Source organism: Natrix helvetica (assembly GCF_964273705.1).
Source record: "Natrix helvetica genome assembly, chromosome: Z".
In the NCBI taxonomy this organism is placed as follows: domain Eukaryota; kingdom Metazoa; phylum Chordata; class Lepidosauria; order Squamata; family Natricidae; genus Natrix; species Natrix helvetica.
Window position 1 is genome coordinate 50,986,352 of NC_138554.1, and position 23,102 is coordinate 51,009,453.

Here is a 23,102-nt window from a genome sequence, read left to right on the forward strand (position 1 = left end):
TCACTGCTGATGTCTGACTCACTGTCCTGTGACTCCTCCCCACTGCTCCAAGGCATGACATCAGGAGCCCCCTTCCTTTGGCTTTCACCACTGCTCCATGCCTCAGGCACCCCCTGGTGGCCAACCAGCCTCTCTGTGCCTTGCTCAGCATCGGAACCCTGTCCAGGGTCCCCCACCTCCTCTTGAGTCGACTCAGAGGACACCTCGCTGTCAGAGTCTGGTGGCAACTCCAACGGCTCCTGCTGGGCCACAACACATCAATATGCTGATGATACCCAACTTTTCATCTCTACCCCAAACCACCCAAACGAGGCCCTCAACGTGATGTCCCGATGCCTGGAGGCTGTGCGAATCTGGATGGGGAGGAACAGGCTCAAGCTCAATCCCTCCAAGACTGAGTGGCTGTGGTTTCCGTCATCCCGATTTGTACATCTTGTCCCATCTTTGACGATAGGGGGAGAAGTTTTAGCCCCCTCAGAGAAGGCTCGCAATCTGGGAGTCCTCCTGGATACGCGGCTTAGTTTAGAAGAACACCTGACGACCGTGACCAGGGGGGGCTTTTACCAGGTTCGCCTGGTACGTCAGTTGCGCCCCTTCCTGGATCGGGAAGCTCTGTGCACAGTCACTCATGCCCTCGTCCTTTCTCGCCTGGACTACTGCAATGCTCTCTACATGGGGCTGCCCTTGAAGAGCACCCGGAGGCTTCAGTTGGTCCAGAATGCGGCCGCATGGGTTGTCACAGGGGTACCTAGGTGCTCCCATGTTACACACCTTTTAGGCGGCCTGCACTGGTTGCCGGTTGTTTTCCGGGTGTGATTCAAGGTATTAATTATGACCTTTAAAGCGCTCCATGGCTTAGGCCCTGCGAGACCACCTACTGCCACCAGTAGCCTCCCACTGTCCAGTACGATCCCACAGAGTTGGCCTCCTCAGGGTGCCGTCGGCCAGACAGTGTCGGCAGGTGACCTCCAGGGGGAGAGCCTTCTCTGTGGGAGCGCCTTCCCTCTGGAATGAGCTGCCCCCGGAGCTTCGCATAATCCCTGACCTCCGGTCCTTCCGATGTGCCCTAAAAAGTTGGTTTTTCCAGCAAGCCGGCGTGGCCTGTTAATTTTAACTTATTTTAAATGTATTGTCTTATAAAGTCGTTTTTTTTTTTTTTTTGGATATGTATTTAATTTTTTTTTAACTTTTGGGATGTGTGTTTTTTATAATGTTGTATGCCACCCTGAGTCCTTTTGGAGAAGGGCGGCATATAAATCCAAACAAACAAACAAACAAACGTCCTCAGGCATTGCGGTTGCAGGAGATTTCTCAGCTGCTTCTGGTGTCGGATGGCTCACCCGGCCTCGATTAGTGGCCACAATGCTGGGAAACCACTTGGACAATCGGCGCCACTCCCAAGATGGCTGCCACCTCGTGGCATGCCTCATCGCCACCCAAGATGGCCGCTGCCATACGGATCTCCACTACGCGATCGAAGCGCGCCTTCTTCTTACTGCAGAGTCGTGCAGGGCACAGACCAAGCCGCAACGCCTCTTGTCAGATCAGCCACTCCTGACGAGCTGCAATTTGGAGCCTGCTACCCCCAAATTAACAGTGACTGGGCAGTGCTCCACATGGCAATCAAGTTGGAGCAACAATGCCGATCTGGCTCTCCACCCCCGCCAGGTGACGAGATTGGCTCCTTTATCAGTCAGCAGCTCATGCAATTTAGAATTTAGTCTAGCCAATTCCAATTTTAACAACATTAGTTTCCTCAAGCAGGAGCCAAATAATAGTCTGCTTGGACCAAAGACTGACGGAAGCTGGGGAGCCAAAGAAAGGAAGAGGCGTGACGAAGAATTTTCCTCAGTCTCCGGACCAATCAAGCTGTGTTGATATCCATGCGTAGCCTCTCCCACATCACACACTGGAAAACAAGGTTGCTACCTGGCCCCTCTTCCCTCAGTCTCCGCATCACTGCCTGCCACCAACTCGACCGCATGCAGAGCTGTAGGTTTGCCATAAGCCAGATTAATCAGGGTGGCGTGCTGCTCCAAGAAGCTGCGCTTGGCCAGCTCCAATCTGTGGTTGGCAGCTGAAGCGGTCCGGGTGTAGCGAGCATTGCAGGGCCAGGAAATGCTGCTGGAGCTGGGACTGGTCCAGAGAGAAGTCGCACAAGCACCCCAGCACCCCGAAGAGGTCCATGCAGGGCTCTGCTGAGTGCAAAGCATGGCACGAGTGGCAGAAGCCCCCGAACCGAGCAGGGCAATGCAGCTCCAGCAGCAGCAGCGCCTGACTGCCTGGGATCAGGGTGGGTATGGGCCAGCAGGCATTGTGCGCCAGGGCCCCATGGCAGGCCCGATCCCAGGTGGCCGGGCGCTGCTGCTGCTGGAGCTGCATTGCCCCGCTGGATTCGGGGGCTTCTGCCACTCGTGCCACGCTTTGCAGCCGACAGAACCCTGCATGGTCCTCTTCGGGATCATTTCAACTCTATTCCATTCCATTCTAAATATCATTTGCTTACTCTGATTGCAAGATGAAAGGTGCTTATAACACTGTCATTATTTATAGAAACTTGCAAATGGCTTGTCACATGGTTAAATAATGACTAATTTAAAAATCGTTTAATATTGTAATTTTTTGCGATAGAGGTTACAAAACTAACAAATGTGTCATTTGTAACAAAGCTGTACAGATTGTCTTCATACATTGTACTGTTATATCTTACCTTCATTGTGAAAGGTGAACCTTAGTGAAGACGTCTCCATGGCCATGTGGCCGGCATGACTAAACCCTAAAGGCGCATGTTACCTTCCCACCAAAGGTGGTTCCTATTTTTCTACTTGCATTTTTACATGATTTCGAACTGCTAGGTTGGCAGAAGCTGGGACAAGTAACGGGAGCTCACTCGATTACATGGTGCCAGGGATCCGAAACGACCTTTCTGATCGACAAGCTCAGCGTTGTGCTGATATATCCTGATATTAAAATAAGAGTCTGATAACATTAGAGACATTAACTGTCCACTTATGCTATTTGTCTGGCTTAAAGACCCTGTATTTCCATCAGCCACTTTTTTTATGGTGAAGAAAGGTTTATTTACTAGAAATCTTTTGACAATCGAAAGTTACAGGGCTATAAACTCTCTTTCACAAAACAATAAACAGTGGTACTTATTAAGAAATATAGAAGAATATTATTGAGCTCTAAGCATAGACACATCTATATGGAAAATTTTAAATTGTTTAATTGGAATTGTAGCTTTTCAGTCTGAAGTTTTTCTTAGATCGCTCAGCATTCCCTTTAATGTTAAACAAAGTAGATTAAATTTGTAGAATATATATATCCCTACTATCTGAAATTAAATATTTGAAAACTTCATAATGGGTATTTATTTCATCTTCATTGCAGATCTTTGTTTTACTTGCAGAACTGTTTAGTCTGGTAAGTTTTATATTTTAATGATAAGTCATTTTGGATGTTGCTTGTGAATGCCAGTCATTTAAACAAGTAGTCCTTTTCTGACCCGTTGGACCTAGAATCTCATTTGTTAAGTGATCATTAAACAAGATACATCATTACCTCACTCAGTGAATGAAATTCCTGCTCCCCCAGTTACAATCAAGGGACCATATGGATTGTTAGATGGAGTGCCAGAGGTGGCCCAGAGACCTCCAACTACTTGGAAGGCTTGGGCCCTCTCCCCACATTACCAGGGAAGATGGTGGTCACTAGTGTTTTCCCCAAATTTCAGGTTTTTCCTTCAGTGTACCAAGGAATTTCCTCCAGAGGTGAAAATGCTAGCAAATGCATGTTTTGAAAGATCCCAAAAGCAGATGGCCAGTATTCTGAGCCTTTCAGAACAGTAGCATTTGATAGGGAAAATGCTGGTAGAGTGCTTTCTCTCCCCCCCCCCCCCCCCGAGAGGAAAACACTAGTGAAGGCCAATGTTCAATGTTCAGAATACTGACCTTTGCTAGAATTTTCACCAAATTCTTCTAGCATGCAGGAAGGGGAAGGAAAATCCCTTACCAAGTTGAGGGACATACCTGAAATCCAGTATCTCCTCCACTTGCAACTTTCCCCACCAACTTCCCCACTTGACATTCTGGGGAAACTGGCAGGGAAGATTGCAAATGAATCTCTCAGGGATAATTATGGATTAGTTAAGAGAAGAAAAAGTAAGAGAGATTAGGAAAAATAGATTTAGATGAAGTCAACTGTTTTAGATGTTTCTCAGAAAATACTTATAAAGCAGTCAATTCTTTTTCTAATGATTCTGCTTGCATATCATCTGATGACCACATACATCATGGTTTGATTTTTCTTGAGATTTCCTTAGACATTGCTATCACTACATTTTTATTTACTGCCATTTCTGATAAGTGTGAAAAGGAGATTAAGAGGTACTCTATCTTGCTCTAGTTAAACAGATGGCCTCATAAGATGGTTGTTATTTTAATCATTTGTAGATATAGGATAAATGTGAATACATATTTAAGTTATGAAAGAGAGCAGAAGTAATAATGATGCCAAAGCAAATTTCATTACAAAACAGCCTCAGGAAATCAAGTAATATATTGGACAGCTTGGGACACATCAGTGGTAGGTTCCGGCCGGTACTGCCATACCGATAATAGCCGGGAACAGCTGGTACGGTGGTCTATTGGGCCTATCTGCCGGCGTTCTATCCGTTTTTAAAGCAACTGGCCAATTGCGCATGTGTGAGCAGTGTGTGTGCAGAGACAGGACGCATAGCTCCGTGCAGTGTACCGGTAGTGACGGGAGAGGAACCCACCACTGGGACACATATAATGGAACAAAATTATTCATAGATGTAAAATTAAATATTCTGTTGGACCAATGTTTATATTAAATATTGAATGTTCTACATGATTTTGTCTGCCTGAACTGTGTAACTATCCATATAAGGAATGATATATCATCAAGACAAAGAAGTTTGATGAAGACAGATCAGTTGGTAGTTAAAGTTATTACCAAAAAACTGACATCCAGAATTTTTGCAGCTTTATTCCTGCCATAATGTATTCCCAATTGCTTGAGTTATGAATTAGTATTATTTTGGTCTTTCCATACACTTCTTTAAGGCTGGAATACTGAACCAATTAAATAAAATTAATTAACGAGAAACCAGGGGGGATTACAAAAAAATAGAATGGTCTTACTAAAAATTAGGTTCTTAAAGACATAACACACAATTTTTATTATATGATTTCAAATGATCCAAATAATAAATTTTATTATTTTTATCAATATGCTTTTAGCAAACTCAAGTGCTTTTAGATAAATAAAAGTATAAAATATTATAATCATGGAACATTTTAAAATTCTTAGATTGTGCGTTACTCTTCTTGTTTTTAAGTATTGCACATATCCACATTTGACAGAAATAAACAGATTCACAAAAGATTAAAAAGAAAAATATCTCTGCAAAAGCAGGTAAAAATGTCTTTAAAAAAACCTTTAGTCATTTACATATATATCAATATTATAAAACAAATAAATACTTCACATGGCATATATAATATTGAAAGTGAGATGAGATGACCCAATACACAAAAAGCAAGTCCAATACATACTTGTAAGGGAAAAAAAGGTTGTGCTGAATTTTTATACAATTTTATACAACCTGAACACATTTACAAAATGCAAGAATAATTCTTTTGTTGGATTCTATATTTGGATGACATCTGTGGTAAAACCAAGACTGTAAGACGGTTCTGTGTCTGCTTATCTTCAGATTTATGGCTAGTGTACACCAAATTTCCGTGTAGCACTTATAATCCAGATCAAATATTCAACAAGAAAGCTTTGTCTCCAATGCTTAAGTGTTTGATGACTATTAGTCTATTCCACGCATGGCAATTACAGCCAGATATTTCTGATGTCATTTATTCAAGCTAGCATTCTATCTGAGAGTGAGGCATCCTCCTAAAATTTAAGGAATGTCGGTGCATCTGCCGGATCCGGTCCTTCTGCCACATTAGGTTTTGCGGCATTGGATATTTCTGAGTACCATGTAAGGACCGAAAGGGGATTCTAACGTGACAGGCTGTAGCACGGCAGCGAGGCTGAGGCATAGGAGGGAGTAACAGCCAACGCTTCTTCTCAGCACAGTAGCGGTAGGCCTCTTTTCTGTACCATTTATCAGTATCATCACTGTTCTTCCATCCACCTATGATGAAGATATCATCTTTGTAATAGCAGATAGCTGCCCCTTCAATGCTAAGGACCTCTGATGGTAAGCTTTCCAGAATATCATCAGATAATTGGTTAGAGATTTTTCTCTTGGCCTCTTCATGGTCTAGAGGATAGCTTCTCGGACAACAAGAAGCGGTGTGGTAAAAATTGGTGTTCCCCACAACCATTTGGAAGCAGCAATAGTTGTCAAGGAGTGGCAGAGACTCACAATCTCGCCACTGTCGTGTGTCTGCATCATAGCGAATAATGACAGACCTTAAGCCATCTTCATTATCTCCGTCATCTGGTGTGCGAGCTGCCATGTAAACAAATCTGTTGTCTATTGTAATCACTTTAACATCCCGGAGTATCTTTGGTGCAGACTCTAAGTTGTGCCACTTATCTTGATCAGGGTTGTAGACAGCCACTTCTTTAAAACCAGGGATGAAATAACCCCGCCCACCAATGCTATACAGGTTTCCCTTTACTTCAGTAAGTCCAAAATAATGCTTCCTGGTTATGAGATTTGAAACCTGCTCCCAAACATTTCTACCTGGGTTATACCTTTCCATGGTCTTGGCAAAGCCAGGCTCCATGGAACCTGCCACATAAAGGTAGGATTCGGTTACTACCACAGCATGTCCATCAAGGTGATTGTGGGTATGCGGTAAATTCACCCATCTATCTTCATCAATAAAATACCCCACACATTCACTCAAGTAATCACCTCCCTCAGACACACCACCAATGACCATGATAACATCCATGTTTTGGCCAAAGCGAGGCAGAGATGAGTTGGGGGAGTTAGCTTGTTGGAGTGTACCCATCTGAAAATTCTCACCCTTGAGAGCATGGCTTTCCACTGCTTCCAACACAAGTTTGAGGCATGTTTCATTGCTTGATACCAGCTTTTCAGATTTAACATGCCGAGTTAAATAGGTTGGTTTAATTTGTGATAGTCGGAGAAGCTTAAAGAGCTCTTCAAAGTACTTTTCTCTTTCTTCAGGATTTCTCTGGACCCACTTTAAAACCATCTCAAAGAGAATCTCTTCGGCATCCACTGTGATTTCTGAATCTGACAGCCAGTCCCTAATAAGGTGAAATGGCAAAGTATAGAACTCTTCATCTTCGATGACTTTGTAGAAGTTCCTCCTGATCATCTCGGCAGCTTTTAAAGCCAGCTGGTTCAAAGAGTACATATGAGCTAAGCTGTGAATGGCTACGGAGTTGGAGAGACTCAGTTTTTTCTTGAGGAATTCCCCGCAAAACTCTTTTAGACGTATTAGTAAGAACCTGCAAAACAAAAAGGGAATTTAGAAATGCCACCGGAGAATTATTAGAAAGTTAAAAACTTGTACTTTGCTTTCCACTAAGCTGACATTCAAAAATGTCAAGTGCCACTGTCTTTTTTTAAAAAGGTTCCAGGGCTGAAGTTGTCTTTAAGTGTCCAGCAGTCCCCCTTCATGCTATAACTCAAGTAATTCAGAAACTGCACTGGGAAGAAATGTTGCCCTAAGAATGTTCACCCTGGTAAGGGTTCAATGCTGCCATTGGGTGTATTTCTACACTTTGTTAAATTTTAATAACATCTTGATATGCATTATAGCAATGACTCTCCTTGGTGGCCTTCCCTAAGAACTCCCGGGGGGGGGGGGGTTGGGTTATGACACCTCCTTCACCCGTCAAAACTCGGGAAAACTTTTCTGCCGAGGTACATCAGACGGTGGGCGGCTGCTTTGTCACCTGACACACTTCGCTCCTCCTTCCCGCCTCACCTGTCGGCCAACTCCAGAACCTCGTGCACGTTGCCAGGACTGACGCGGACGGTCCCCGTGTACATGAAGCTGATGACCGCCTCGATCGTCTCCGGGTCTGGTCCCGCTCCCGAACTCCATTTCCGTAACTCCACCCGCCCCGAGCGGGACTCCGCAAAGTCGCCCAGAAGGAGAGGAGCGAAGTATTCCGTGGCCGCTGCCAGGACCGAGCGGTGCGCCCGGAACTCTCGCGGCGGGGGATCGGAGGAGGCCCCGCCCACTCCCCCCTCTTCCTCCTCCTCATTGCTGCCGCCACTGAAGGCTAGCGTGACGTCACAGAAGAGGCCTAACCGCCGCTGCTCGTTCTGGCGGCAGGCGAGGTCGGAGCAGTGGGCCACGCACGAAAACACCTCCGAGTCAGGCTCTGAGTCTGGCCCCGCCTCGCCCTCCAGCCCAGGGAGGTTGACATCCGGCCCGCCGCCTCCAGTTGTCGCCATCTTGGTTATTTTTAAATCGATTCTAAGTTTTCCCGTTGCTGCATCGAATTACGTCACTTACACGATCATAGAGATATGAATGTATTATACTTCCGGCACTAATAGTAGCCGCGTGCTATCATAGATGTAAGAATGATTAACATAAAACTTCTCACGAAGTTTTTTTCCTTTTCAAAATTGGCTCCCTGGATATTTTTAATTTGTGTTTTCTACGTTACAAAACAAAAGCTTTTTTAAAAAAAACATAGGACAAATCCAGGCTAATTAAAGAAAACACCTTAAACTGTAATCCCAAATGGATAAGCCACTGTAGAAAAAGTATGTTCGGCTTCTTCATCAAATTGGAGTCCGAAGTATTGTACATATTTGTAGGTTTTGGGATGTTGGCAATCGCTAGCTTCAAGGAGGATGCTTGGAATAAAACTGAGTTTTGGTTGTATTTGTAACATATTCAACAGGTTGCCTATATGTTTCCTTAGTGGATCAGATGTGTCTAGACGAGCCATGATACGCAGTTATATCTAAATTAATGAAAGATGTAGTAATGAGAAATTCTGAAAATGAGTGTCAAGAATGAATCATGGGAAAAATGGATGTGAAAGAAATCTAACCCTAACCTAATCTAACTTTCGAGTGGTTGAAAGAAGAGTACAACTCCTATATGATAAAGTATTAGAGCACAGCTTAATCTCTTTGCCAAGTGTGTTAAAGTCAAATAGACTAGGACAAAAGAGAAGCAACTTAGAACTGAGGAGAAATTTCCTGACAGTTAGAACAATTAATCAGTGGAACAGCTTGCCTCCAGAAGTTGTGAATGCCCCAACACTGGAAGTCTTTAAGAAGATGTTGGATAGCCATTTGTCTGGAACGGTATAGGGTTTCCTGCCTAGGCAGGGGGTTGGACTAGAAGACCTCCAAGGTCCCTTCCAACTCTACTATTGTATTGTATTGTAAAACAGGGACAGGCATAGGTATAGGCAAAACAAAGTTGGAAGGTATTTGGAGGTCTTTTCAAGCAGGAGACTATATCACTTGAAACAAATGGCTTCCAGCCTCTTCTTAAAAACCTCCAGTGATAAGAGCACCTACAACTTCTGAAAGCAAGCCGTTCCACTAGTTTAATTCTTTTCACTGTCAGGAAATTTATCCTTAGTTCTTCATTGCTTCTCTTAATTAGTTTCCATCCATTGTTTCTTGTCTTGCCTTCTGGACTTTGGAGAATAGGTTGACCTCTTTGTGGCACCCCTCAAATATTGGAACACTGCTATGTCATTCCTCGTCTTTCTTTTCACTAGAAAGACATACCTAATTCCGCCAAAATGTTCTTCATATATTTTAGTCTTCAACCTCTAATCTTTGATGCTTTTTTCTGCACTCTTTCCAGAGTCAACATCTTTTTTATAATACTGTATGACCAAAACTGGATGCAATATTGTAAGTGTGGTCTTACTAAGGTTTTCTAAAGCAGTTCTAGTATTTCATGTGATCTTGATTCTATCCCTCTTTAATGAACCTTGGAATGCATTGGCTTTTTTGGTGGCTGCCACACATAGATCCAACAGAGTCAAACTGTTCCTAAATTACTAGGCAAGATGTCTCCCTAGGCATCTCCTAAAGACCAGCACCTTACAAGGGTTTTAACTGGAATTGAATCTGAGCTATTTTATGTGACAGGTGTTAGATAATGGTCCTAGCCCCCTTAGTCCCTTGGACTAGGAGGGATTGAGTGATTTAGAATAGGGTCAATGAATGACACTGTGGATACATGTCTAGTCAAAGTCATCCTTTGTTTACCTGTAGAGGCACTCTAGATATCTCAACCCATTTCAAAATCCTCCTTTGTTCTTTGAAGCAGAGAATGATGGAAGCAACTGGTGTGAGAGGGTGATCCTATCTAGAGCCTCAGTGGCCTTCTGGTTCCAAGCCTTTACTAAGGCTTCAGTAAGACTATGCAATAAATCCTTTAGGATATCCCCCCGTTCTTTCTGAAACCCACTTGGGTCCATCAGTCTTGGTGTATGTGTGTCCAGTCTCTCTGCAGAGGTGGGTGGTGTAGGAGAGGATATCGATGTGATCTGACCATGATAGGATAACATTAAATTTCCCACCAGAACACCTTGTCATTGCTCTGATAAGAATATGAGATCTGGTGTGTGACACAAGAGTCGGACCTGTGACAATCTGGAATAGGTCCAAGACCATCATGCAGATAATGAATTCCTGAATTGCCTCTGAATTCTTTCCTGCCTCTGATGCAGGAAAGGCAGACTGAAGTCACCCAGAACCATACTTTTGGGGCACTCCATTGATGAGGTAGGGAGTGAGAGTGAGAGTGCTTTTCATGGGTTTGCGAACACCAGACAGTTTGAAATCACTAATCTGTATGTTGAAATAACAACATACAGATTACCGTACTTCCTTCTCTTAACACTTTTTCCTCTCAGCCAAAATTTTATTAAACACAAAATCTAGCAAAGATGATTTATTATTGTACGTTTTTATTTGAGTCAGGTTGTAATGCATAAACAAAGCACTGAATATTGTTGTGAATACATTAAAGATCCAGAGATGAAGTGTCTTGTGCATACAGATATATTGAGAGATCACTGTCTGCAAAAATAATAGGACTTGTGTTTGTGCAACTAAAAAAATTACCTGCATAAATGCAAAAATTGGAATGCACACAAAGTTCACACTTTTGAACATGAGCTTATGTTACCAGTTTTACATTTTTAAATATTATACCAGGTTTATAAAGGCTTAACAAATCAGGTGTAGTCCCTCAGACCAGAAATAAAGACTAATGATTAATATAAAATACAGGCTACAGAGAGGACAAATTTGTCACAAAATTATACACAGCTTGTAAAGAGAGTTTTTAAGATTTTGATCATACAGGTCCATTTGACTAGCTTTTCAAGTCTAATGAGGTCACAGATTAAAATAAAAAACATTAACATTTGGTCAGAATTACCGAAGTGAGGGGAGGAAGACAAAAAAACATGCATAAAAGAACAAGCAAAGACAGTGCAACTTCTTTAATATATTAAATACAACAGGAAGTAGCGAATGTTTTGGTTTATCATTATGGAATCCACTTCTAAGCCTAGAAAAGCCTTATATAGAATTTCAACTCAGTCTGTTTTACAACCAAGCCATATAGTGTAGTCATATTTATTGGTCTTCCATAAAAGCCAGTTTTATTCCATTGAGTTTTCACATAGTCATATGCTCCGGTAAGACATACGAGATATCGTCCCAAGGATGACGATACAGACCTTGTTTCAATCTTTTCTGATCCAGATAATGTCCTAAAATAAAATGTTTTTTATTTAAGATTTCTCTTTGGATGTAGTCTTTAAAAAGACATAAATGGTAGAAACTGAACTTCATTCTATTTATTCCAAATACCCACTAGCTAAATTTCAGAGCACTTATGCAGACAGAGGACAAAGTACAAATCAGAAGGCTTATGGTCTTTAATAGGGATAATTTGGGTTGTTTCCTGAGCTTTAAGGAAGAAACAAAAAACCCTTCAGTTTGTGAAACCCCTAAAACAATTCTTCTGTTTTGAAATAAATAACAGACAAAATTAACATAGTAAGTCTCCATTAAAGTTAACATTTGGTTCAACTGCATGCTGCTCCCCCCTTCCCCCCAAAAAAACAAGATTAGGGAAAGCTGGTTAAAAAATCATGTTCTTCTAACCTCTGGTGCTATATTGATGACATCACTGCTATGCTGTCTATAGTTATCTGAAATTTTGGGAAGAAAGGGATAGCCCATACAAAATCAGCCTTTTTAGATGAATTAAGGAGCAAAATGACTTCTTTAAAAGATTTGCCCAAGTAGAAGGGGATTGGAATCCTCTTTCATGTATATTGCATACACTTTTCTATCTAGATGTTGCCTGGAACGTTTCCTTCTTCCCATAGCTGAGAGAGAGTAATTCACCCAGATCACTCAGCTGGCTTTACCGCATAACATAAAAGACTCACCAATGAAACCCATGCTTCTACCAAGCACAAAAATGCCATTGAGGGCACCAATGTCTATATATTCATCAGCTTCTTCCCTGCAGTAAAAAAAACAAACAAATGATACTTGTTTAAATGTTACACTTTACAATTATACAATAATCTCTATGTTCAGAAAAAATAGACAATTTTTTAAATCAGCTAAATAAAAATTTCATAAAGTCTATAGAATAGACTTTACAAGACAGCGACATGAGAAACATGGCATGTTTTCTTTAATATTGAGACAAGGACACAAGTTCACAAAATACCCCATACCATATTCTGGTTTAAGATGTGTGAATCCAACCAATTTTGATTTATTTAACATATTGTTATTAAGTGAATTACTCAAAGACTGATCTTCTATTATTATAAACAGGATGTTCTCTGCTTTTTAAAAAAATCAATTTCCCACAATTGGGGGGACACTCATATTAAGTAGTTCAAAGTATAATCTTGTCTGTTATTTTCCTTTAAACCTTAGTAACCTATATACCAGTGATGGCGAACCTATGGCACGCGTGCCACAAGTGGCACGCGGAGCCATTTGTCAGGGCACGCGAGGTGCTGCCCTGTCAGCTGGCCAGTGCGCATGCGCGCACTGGCCAGCTGAGTTCACCTTTTTAAAAGCCATGTTTCGCCCTCCCCAGGCTCCAGAGGCTTTATAGGAGCCTGGGGAGTGCGAAAAGAGCCTCCCCTGCCCCCCCGGAGGCCCTCCGGAGGCTTCAGTGGGGAGGGCGAAAAAAGCATGTAAAAATGGGGGGGGGTCGTGCGTTGTGCGCGCATTGCATTATGGGTGCGGCACGCCCGCACACGACCCCCCTGCGCTCCCCCCACTTGTGGCACGTGAGCCAAAAAAGGTTCGCCATCGCTGCTATATACTATATTTGCTTAATGAGGTTTATAAAGCAACTTTGGTAGCAGAAAAAATAACTCCAGGCCTTTTGATTCCCAAAAGATGTTATTTGGGCTGAGATTTTGGAAGACAAAAATGGAGAAGGCAAATTACTTTTTGCAGAGGCAGTTGTGTTTTTAGCTAACTTTGTATCTTATGTTTTTGAAATATTAATTAAACGATATTTGGATTTGGATAATGTAAGATTGGATAAATGCTAACTTACGTATAACAAACTATGGTCCTAGAATATTGGTGAGGCTTTCATTAACCACATTATGAACCATGGTCTAGATGCAGTCATTGTTAGCATCTCTCTATGGTTAACAGTGATACATGAATGCAGACTCTGTTTATCCCTTTCTTAGAAAAATTACAACACAAATACAACCCCAAGAAAATTAAATAGAATGAATGAAACTGGCCATAATGTTTATCGCGTCAATAAATTTCTTAACATTTTTCCTTTATACAGATGCATTATATCCAGAATGTCTGAGACTATTATCATTTTTGTGCAAGAGAGATTTATTATAACCAAGCTTCTAAACCATAACAAAGATTAATGAGAAATTGATTGCTCACCGTGTAAAAGAACCACAGTTCCTAAGTACATCAACAAAGGCTACACCAATAAATCCATCAACATTCAGGATAAGGTTAGGTTTCTAGATTGGAGCAGGTTGAGAAAAAATGAGATTTTAACAATAAGATGAATTTTTAATCCAGATGAAAGTATCACCAGCATTGGTGTTTATCTCTTAATGGTTACAACAAAAACCATTAAACAACAAAAATTAATTAACTGCATATATGGTTATTTTTAAGATCCCTTATGGCTGCCCCGAAGGCAGAGTTTTGAAAGTAATTCCTAATTCTATTAATTAAACTACAATTTGTAAATTCCCTACATGTAAGCTGACATAATTAGTTGACTAAATTGTGCAGTAACATTTTCTATCATAGTACCTTTGATTATTTTGTTTCTGTTTAAAGTATATATTATTATCAAGTTCTCTGTCTTGAAAATATAGGCAGCATTTGATGTTTTCTTTGGTTTCAGCTTTCTATGAGAAAGACTTTATAAGGTAATGCAATGTTATCTGATGTCTAAGATAAGCAAAAGAATAGCTTCCAGATAATTAAAAGGCAATATTTTAAAAATAGGAAATACATGCTTTTTTATCCCTCTGTCATATGCAATTTTTAAACTGTTCTCTTAATCATAATAATTTTAAAAAAGGGACAGGAAGTTTAGCAAACTCCTGCCATTCAAATTTAGTAATGTTTATAATTTTATAACATATAATAAATATTTATAACGGTAGCTGATTAGTTTTAAATAGAGAAGCCAAGTACTTTCATGTTAAAACTGTCACAAAAAGATGTTACCTTGGAAGTAGTAATTTTTTCCACTTCCAGTGCATAATCTAGAAGAGGCGTTGCAGGGAAATGCTGCTTCACATAATCTTTAAGGATCTGAACTCTCATATCTGGGTTGTTGATCTACAAAGTTAAAAGAAACAATAAATGAAACCACACAGTTTAAAACTAGCAAGCAGGATCAAAAATATTTTCACATCATGGCTAAATTCTTTGAAATCCTGAACTGAATTCAGGATTTAGACTATGTTGCTATCAGTGAAAATCTACCACCTAAGCAGGCAAGCAACTTACTGATTTAACACGGTGGCCAATGCCCATGATTAATTTCCCTTCCTTCTTCATCTTGTTCACAAACTCCATGGGAATGATACCACTGTCAAATGCTTTGCTGAACATTTTTGCTGCTGCATCCAAAGCGCCACCAAAACGATCACCCTAAAGGACATTGGTAAGCAGAGAAAAAGCCAAACTGAAAAGATTTTTCTTCTGGAGTAAGATCGGACACAGAAGATCCTATGATCAAGCTTAAATGAACAGGAGAAATAGAGACAGTAGATAATAGAGCTTCTTTAAACAGTTCCCAACAAATCCAAAGAGGGCACCTCACTGATTTCAAACTCCTTTGCCTGCTTTGGATATAAATATTGCACAACTCACGAAATGAGTATGTCGGTGAGATATAGGATAGAAAGCATCTAGCCTCCTCAATAATAATGGACATTTGGAGCAGAAAGGTGAGGTAGCTATTATAGGAAGAAACATTTTCCATGCAATCCATTTCCTTTATAGATTTAGCTTATGGAATTCAGTCACAAGTTTACCATTCTTAGCAATAGTTAAGAACAGGATCCATGTGAAGAAATAGAATTTCTTTGAGCAAAATCAAATCTATCCTAGCAAATCCCCCCCCCCAATGACCAATTTAATAAATGGGCTTCAAATATGTGCTCTTATTTGCTTTTTGATATGATTGTGTTTTTGATGTGTCACTATACAAATTGCAAAAGTAATTACAAAATACTTTTAATATTCCACACATATAACTACCAGGCAAACAATAAATTTGGCAGTTTCTATTTTATCATCCCTGTTTAGGACTGTGTTCTTAACTAACCAGTTACTTCTGTCTGCTGAATTCACCTATTCTAAGCAAGCTGAAAGTGACCCAATTTTACATGAAATAACCAACAGACACCCAATGTTTCCAAAAATACGCGTTGTGTATAATGTAGCTTTCTCTTAAAATATAAAATTCTTTCTTATCAGCTTTGTCAGCACAGCCCCAGAAGGATCAGATGAAGCTAAAACCAAAGTGATGTCCAGTCCAGGAGCGTCTTCTTCAAAACTGGCATATGTTGTGAACTATAAGTGGAGAAGTAAGAGCCCTGGCTACAAATGGTGTAATGCACTAATTTCATCCATCTCTTGACAATGCTTACAATTGTGAGTAGGCCTGATGTGAGACTGGAGACAAGGTCCTTTCCAGCTCTTGCACAGACAATAGTATTATGGGCTCCCGACACTGCTGGACCATGATCAGCTGTCACCATCAGACACATCTCTATAAACTGGCAGGCATATTTAGGCAACCTGAAGAGACAAAAATGTTTGTCAAAAACAGATCATGCCAGACTAATCTTATTACATTCTTTAATAATGTGACAAAATTAGTGGACCAGAGGAATGCCGTTGATATAGTTTACTTGGACTTCAGTAAGGCTTTTGATAAGGTAGACCAGTGGTGGGCAACCTTTTTTTTCAACTGAGCCAAATCTCGCCAAAACCACGATTGAAATTTATTTGGAGAGCCGCTCTTGCTTAGCAACCAAAATTTTGGGCTCAATTGTGGTCATATGTTGTTTTTCTTTCTTTCTTTCATCTCTCTCTCCCACTTTCTTTCTTTTTTTCTTTTTCTTTCTCTCTCTCTCTCTGGCTCTTTGTCTCTCTCTCCCTCCCTCCCTCTCTGTCCCCCTCTGTCATTTTCTCTGGGTGTCTATCTGTCTGTCTCTCTCTCTGTATCTCTGTCTCTCTCTCCTCCTTCCCCCATCTCTGTCACTCTGTGTGTGTGTGTGTGTGTCTGTCTCTCACTCACTCTGTGTGTGTGTGTGTGTGTGTGTGTCTGTCTCTCCCTCTGTCTCTCTCCCCTCCCTTCCTCTCTCTCTGTCACTCTGTGTATGTGGGTGTGTCTGTCTCTCACTCATTCACTTAATCACTCACTCTGTGTGTGTCTCTCTGTCTGTCTATCTTTCTCTCCCTCCCTCCTCCTCTCTGTCTCTCTCTTTGTGTGTGTGTGTGTGTGTGTGTGTGTCTGTCAGTCTCTCTCTGATTCCCTCCCTCACTCCCTCTCTCTGTTCCTCTCTCTGTCTGTCTGTCTCACTCACACACACACACACTGTGGTCACCACAGTGTGTGTGTGTGTGAGTGAGACAGACAGACAGAGAGAGGAACAGAGAGAGGGAGTGAGAGAGGGAATCAGAGAGTGACTGACAGAGACAAATCAGAGACGTACTTTTAGCTACCTGGCAGCGGCGTTTTGCCTTGGGGGGCTCCTCAGAACTTCCCAAGACTTCGGAGGGAAGTTTACAGCCCCCCCCTCAGAACGCTTCGGAGGAAAGCTTCTGCAAAGGCGAGTGGCAACAAGTCTCCCAGGCTTTAATTTGCCGAGCTGTGCGCACGCGCCTGTTTTCCACGGCGTGGAGCAGCGGCGAGATTCTGCGCGGCGAGCGATGATTCCAGGGGCCATCTGGGAAGATGAGGAACGCGAGGGAGACCCTGCCCCCCCACTGATGCCCCCCGGAATCATCGCTCGCTGCCCAGAATCTCGCCGCTGCTCCACACCGTGGAAAACAGGCGCGCGCGTACAGCTCGGCAAATTACAGCCTGGGAGACTTGTCATGCCCGGGCTTTTGCAGAAGCTTCCCTCCAAAGCCCAAGAGGAGGGAGGGAAGCGGGCGCCCGGCGCACAGAAGAGCCGCATTAAAATGTGCAAAGAGCCACATTTGGCTCGCGAGCCGCGGCTTGCCGACCACTGAGGTAGACCATAACCTACTACTGGATAAAGTAGAAGAATGTGGGTTAGACAGCATCACCACCAGATGGATTCGTAACTGGCTGACCAACCGCACTCAACGTATAGTCCTCAATGGAACTGCATCTACATGGAGGGAAGTATGCAGTGGAGTACCCTAAGGCTCTGTTTTAGGCCCAGTACTCTTCAACATCTTCATCAATGATTTGGATGAGGGAATAAATGGGGAACTCATCAAATTTGCAGATGACACCAAGCTGGCAGGAATAGCCAACACTCCAGAAGATAGGCTTAAGATACAGAAGGATCTTGACAAACTTGAACATTGGGCACTATCTAATAAAATAAAATTCAATGGTGAAAAGAGTAAGGTTCTACATTTAGGCAACAAAAACGGAATGCACAGGTACAGTATAGGTGGTACTGTGCTCTATAGTAGTAACTGTGAGAGGGATCTTGGAGTTCTAGTGGACAACCATTTAAATATGAGCCAGCAGTGTGCAGCAGCTGCCAAAAAAGCCAACACAGTTCTAGGCTGCATCAACAGAGGGATAGAATCAAGATCACGTGAAGGGTTAATACCACTTTACAATGCCTTGGTAAGGCCACACTTGGAATACTGCATTCAGTTCTGGTCGCCACGATGTAAAAAAGATATGGAGACTCTAGAAAGAGTGCAGAGAAGAGCAACAAAGATGATTAGGGGACTGGAGACTAAAACATATGAAGAACGGTTGCAGGAACTGGGTATGTTTAGCTTAAGAGAAAGAAGGACTAGGGGAGACATGATAGCAGTGTTCCAATATCTCAGGGGTTGCCACAAAGAAGAGGGAGTCAAACTATTCTCCAAGGCACCTGAGGGTAGAACAAGAAGCAATGGGTGGAAACTAATCAAGGAGAGAAGCAACTTAGAACTGAGGAGAAATTTCCTGACAGTTAGAACAATTAATCAGTGGAACAGCTTGCCTCCAGAAGTTGTGAATGCCCCAACACTGGAAGTCTTTAAGAAGATGCTGGATAGCCATCTGTCTGAAACGGTATAGGGTTCCTGCCTAGGCAAGGGGTTGGACTAGAAGGCCTCCAAGGTCCCTTCCAACTCTACTATTGTATTGTATTGTATTGTATTGTATTGTATTGTATTGTATTGTATTGTATTGTTATAAAGTTCCCTTTAAAACAATTGCATGTTGGTTAATGTCAATTATTAAGACGTTATTACAAAGACAATTGGTAATTGTGTTATCATTTAAAAAAACAAACATTTACTAGAAGCTCAAAGCTTAAGGCAACCTTCTCTAATTTAATGTCTTCTAGTTGGATTGTTATTGCAAGACCTAGACTTCCCAACCAGCATCTACAGAAAGTCAAACTGGGAACAGGTGACTTAAGAAAGCATTTGTAGTTTCCATATTAGAAGCTCTTCTTCAAGAAATAGCACACCATGCACTTTAAAAACTATTTAGAAACAGGATAGGCTATTTGCTGAAGGTAAGATTTTAAAAAATGGGTCAGGAATATCTTACTTGAGCCATTGGCCCCATTGATTGAGGAACTTTCACAACTACTCACAATCTTGTCAGCTTCTGTTAAATCTAATTTTGTTCTTTCTAAACTTTCCTTAAATTACAAGATATTCAAAGCAAGAGGCTCAGGAAACTACCAAGAATACCTACCAGTCAATATAGCGCACACATTTTGATGAAACATTTTCATAAATTAATATTGGGGTAAAGGGAAAGCAGGGGGAAATCCATTTAATCCTAAACATGCTTATTATAATGCAATTGCTCTGCAATATATGTAGTTGTTAATGTGGCATTTGTGTTGTTTTCAATCTTTTTGAATAACACTTTCAAATATTAAAATAGGATGTGTAAAAAAAGACTTACATATTATCTGTCATGGCTCTAAACCAGAATATTTTGGAAGTTTTCAGGTTTCAAATAATTCTTGCCTCTCTCATTCGCTATATGCAGGGAAATGCTCCTGCATTCTACAGAGAATGCTGAAAAGCATCTTTAAGTAGACACTTATATAAAGTAATGCATCATTAGAGCTTCCAACATATGGAACATTACCAAAACTATGCAGAATTTGAGACCAGACCTTAGGATATAACTTTTCTTATAGTTGCATAGTATATAGAGAAGGGTTAGCAGAGGGCACTATCAGAAACTCAACATTATCAATATTGTCATAGGTATAATTGCAGTAATCTCTGGAAGATAAACAGGCTGCCTGTATGCCTAAGCTAGGTAAATATTTCTCTTTCATCCATTTTACCCGTTATACTTTTCATACATATTTATATGATTATCCTGTCCTTTATTCAGTTGTTTCCATTTTTGTAATCCATGGTCAAAAGAGCAACTTTCAGGAATGAATGAGGTCAGCAACTCAACCCTCAACTGTTTAAGGAATTTGCTAATGTAAGTAAAGGTAAAGGTTCCTCTTGCACATATGTGCTAGTCGTTCTCAACTCTAGGGGGCGGTGCTCATCTCCATGTCAAAGTCGAAGAGCCAGAGCTGTCCGAAGATGTCTCCGTGGTCATGTGGCTGGCATGACTAAATGCCGAAGGCGAACAGAGCACTGTTACCTTCCCACCAAAGGTGGTTCCTATTTTTTCTACTTGCATTTTTATATGCTTTTGAACTGCTAGGTTAGCAGAAGGTGGGACAAGTAACGGGAGCTCATTCCATTATGCGGTGCTAGGAATTCAAACCACCAAACAGCCAATCTTTCTGATCGACAAGCTCAGCATCTTAGCCACTGAGCCACCGCTAATGTAAGTACCATTTATTTATCCCGTATTTATGCCAAGAATAACCTAGACAGCATCTCTCAGAGAGCTAGACCTGCCTCAGGAATTTAGCTGTCAACCTTCAACAGTTTAAGTGTATAGTTCAATGGGAATTTTATTCCAATTATTTAAAATCTGTGTTTCATAATCAGAATCAGCACCAAAATGAAAACACTCAGACCTCTCAAAAAAGAAAGGCAAGATGATATTGTGAAGTCCCCCCCACCCAAAACCACCAGAAAAACAATTTACCTTCTCTGGAACCACAGCAGACCCAACACACCACCAATTCCAATCTCTTCCTTGAAGACCTCAGTGATTGGCATGCCTGCATAGATCAGTTCCTGACCTCGCTCATCACAAATGCTAGTCATGAAAGAAGCTGGTTTCCGAATTAAACCAAGCTCCTAAGAAACAAAAATATGGTTTAAAAAATCCCAAACATAACAGCCCTGTCTTAATTTTCAGTGAGCTGTTAGACTAGTATTAATTCAGACTCCTATCAGGCTTACACAGGTAAATATTCTTCCATAGAAATAATATGTTCTAGTGAAATCTAGTTCCAAATATTTTACTACTTGAGAGATTAAGTAGCATATCATGTCCATCTTTCCGATCATTACAGTTTCTAGGATCCAAAGTCAAATGATACTGAAAATCAGCTACCTCTTTTTGCCTAGGGATAGGACCAGCCCTGTTTTCAGGGAACATGCAGGATGTTAGACCAGTCCTTTGGACTAGTTATTCTAGATAAAATAAATGCTTTCCTTTCCCATAAAACAGTGTTGACTTACTGATGCCCCGATCTATGTTACTTAATGGTAAAATTCAAAGCGTACTATCCCAGTGAAAGCATAAGCTTTATATAATTAATATATGTGTTCTCTCTCTCTCCCTCTCTCTCTCACACACACACACACACAAAACACACACACACAACACAGAATTCATTTGCAAGAAAATAATAGACAGGACTAAGCAGACCAGCTAATTATAATCAAATGTATCAGTAAACACTTTTATAAATTATCATCTAAATCAGGATCCTCAATCTGTGGCCACAGCCCACTTACCACCCCACTACCAGGTGAGTGGTGTGTTGGCGCACAAAGCCCAACTCATGTGTGCGCCAAGCACTGGCCCTCACAGCCTCACTTGTGCAAATAGGGGTGCCAGCACTTGCAGCCCCATTCATGTGATGGGCAGGCGCCAGCAATTACAGCCCTACTTCGTGCCAGCTGAATGAACACTTGCATCTGCCTCTTACACCCCCCCCCCCATCAAGCCGTCAACCTGGAAAAGTTGGGAAAGCCGATCTACATAGCATGTTTTAAGAATTTCAAGTTCATTCAGCCATTCATCTCCCATGTGTACCTCTTCTGGACTATTAAGAGTAAACCTACCCTTGCCCATGAGTAATCCATTGGCACAGTTGGAGGAGGAACTTCCTGTGCTGGCTCAATTACTCCCTTAGAAACCAGATCCTCATACACTGACCTATCAAAAGGAAAGGAAACAATGTTAATTTCTTACAGATTTACCCAATGAATATTTACTGGGTTTGTGTTACATCTACTTTGAGGATTATCTCTTTATATTCATGGATAGTGACCTCTAGTCTCCACAAAGCCAAAAATCAATTAAGACTCAATCCCCAATTCCATAAATTTTCAAATAAAAAAAAGACTTTTGCAACTGCTTGGAAGAATTTAATTTCTAACTCAAACTAAAATCTATCTTTAGAATAGTATATATTATCCATCTCAGAAGCTACTTCTGCTGACTGCCGGCTGCCTGAAGTTTGGCAGTTCCAATCTCACCAAGCTCAAGGTTGACTCAGCCTTCCATCCTTCCGAAGTCAGTAAAATGAGGATTCAGATTGTTTGGGGCAATATGCTGACTCTGTAAACCACTTAGAAAGGGCTCTATGAAGTGGCATCTAAGTCTATTGCTATTGCTTTTGCTGTTGCTATCTTCATTTTCTTAAGCTCCATGTTCAAGATATATGGATATTTTATTATAACTTACTTGAATAAAATTTCACCTGACTTTTCTTTTTTGAGGAGGATTTAAATACTTGTGTTTGTACTTACTTGTTCTTATATTTACAAATAAAAAAAATACATTCCAGTTTTGCTGTAGCTCAGTCTTTCTGAAGCTGAGAGACTTAAGATAAGTAGACTTACACGCCAGCTAGGAAATCTTGAGTTGAAGTCCACATATCTTAAAATTGCTGAGATTGAGAAACACCATTTTATGTAGTATTCAATTTCCTTTTCTTTAGTATGTACACTTGATGAATTATTCAAGAAATTATCTTTGGCTATATACACCAGATAAATTCTACTGGAACAAAATTACTTATGTGCTACCATCAGTATAACTTCAGTATAACTTAATTGAAGAGATCAAGTTGTGGAAATGGCTATAGGCAAGATAAAGCAAAGGATATATGAAACAGTCTAAAAGTTGCCCTGTTAAGGGAATTTTGAGGATTTTATGCTGCTAGCAAAGTTTACCAAATCCAACCTTGCAAAT

The 23,102-nt window shown here is 41.1% G+C and overlaps 2 protein-coding genes across 3 annotated transcripts in view; both read right to left on the reverse strand.

Moving 5' to 3' along the window:
• Positions 1-5,225: 5,225 nt before the first annotated feature.
• LOC309401839 (kelch-like protein 11) lies at positions 5,226-8,495 on the reverse strand. Its single transcript, XM_081971128.1, has 2 exons — positions 7,959-8,495; positions 5,226-7,476 (listed from the first exon to the last, which is right to left on the reverse strand). The coding sequence occupies exons 1-2, from the start codon at positions 8,432-8,434 to the stop codon at positions 5,904-5,906; spliced, it is 2,049 nt and encodes a 682-aa protein (XP_081827254.1). The 5' UTR covers positions 8,435-8,495; the 3' UTR covers positions 5,226-5,903.
• A 2,417-nt stretch (positions 8,496-10,912) lies between these two features.
• ACLY (ATP citrate lyase) overlaps positions 10,913-23,102 on the reverse strand; it is a 70,911-nt gene continuing 58,721 nt past the window's right edge. For both annotated transcript variants that reach the window (XM_081932073.1, XM_081932072.1), the window contains exons 22-29: positions 21,968-22,061; positions 20,817-20,971; positions 16,174-16,324; positions 15,026-15,169; positions 14,741-14,854; positions 13,934-14,016; positions 12,433-12,509; positions 10,913-11,745 (exon numbers count right to left, since the gene is read on the reverse strand). In XM_081932073.1, coding sequence (XP_081788199.1) covers positions 11,651-11,745; positions 12,433-12,509; positions 13,934-14,016; positions 14,741-14,854; positions 15,026-15,169; positions 16,174-16,324; positions 20,817-20,971; positions 21,968-22,061 — 913 coding nt within the window. In that variant the 3' untranslated portion in view covers positions 10,913-11,650. The remainder of the gene's footprint in view (positions 11,746-12,432; positions 12,510-13,933; positions 14,017-14,740; positions 14,855-15,025; positions 15,170-16,173; positions 16,325-20,816; positions 20,972-21,967; positions 22,062-23,102) is intronic.

Excerpts from the sequence above, each read along its gene's own strand:
- LOC309401839 (XM_081971128.1), bottom strand. The coding sequence starts at position 8,434 with ATGGCGACAACTGGAGGCGGCGGGCCGGATGTCAACCTCCCTGGGCTG. Across the intron at positions 7,477-7,958 it reads GTTCTGGAGTTGGCCGACAG|GTTCTTACTAATACGTCTAA; the intron begins GTGAGGCGGGAA and ends TTTGTTTTGCAG.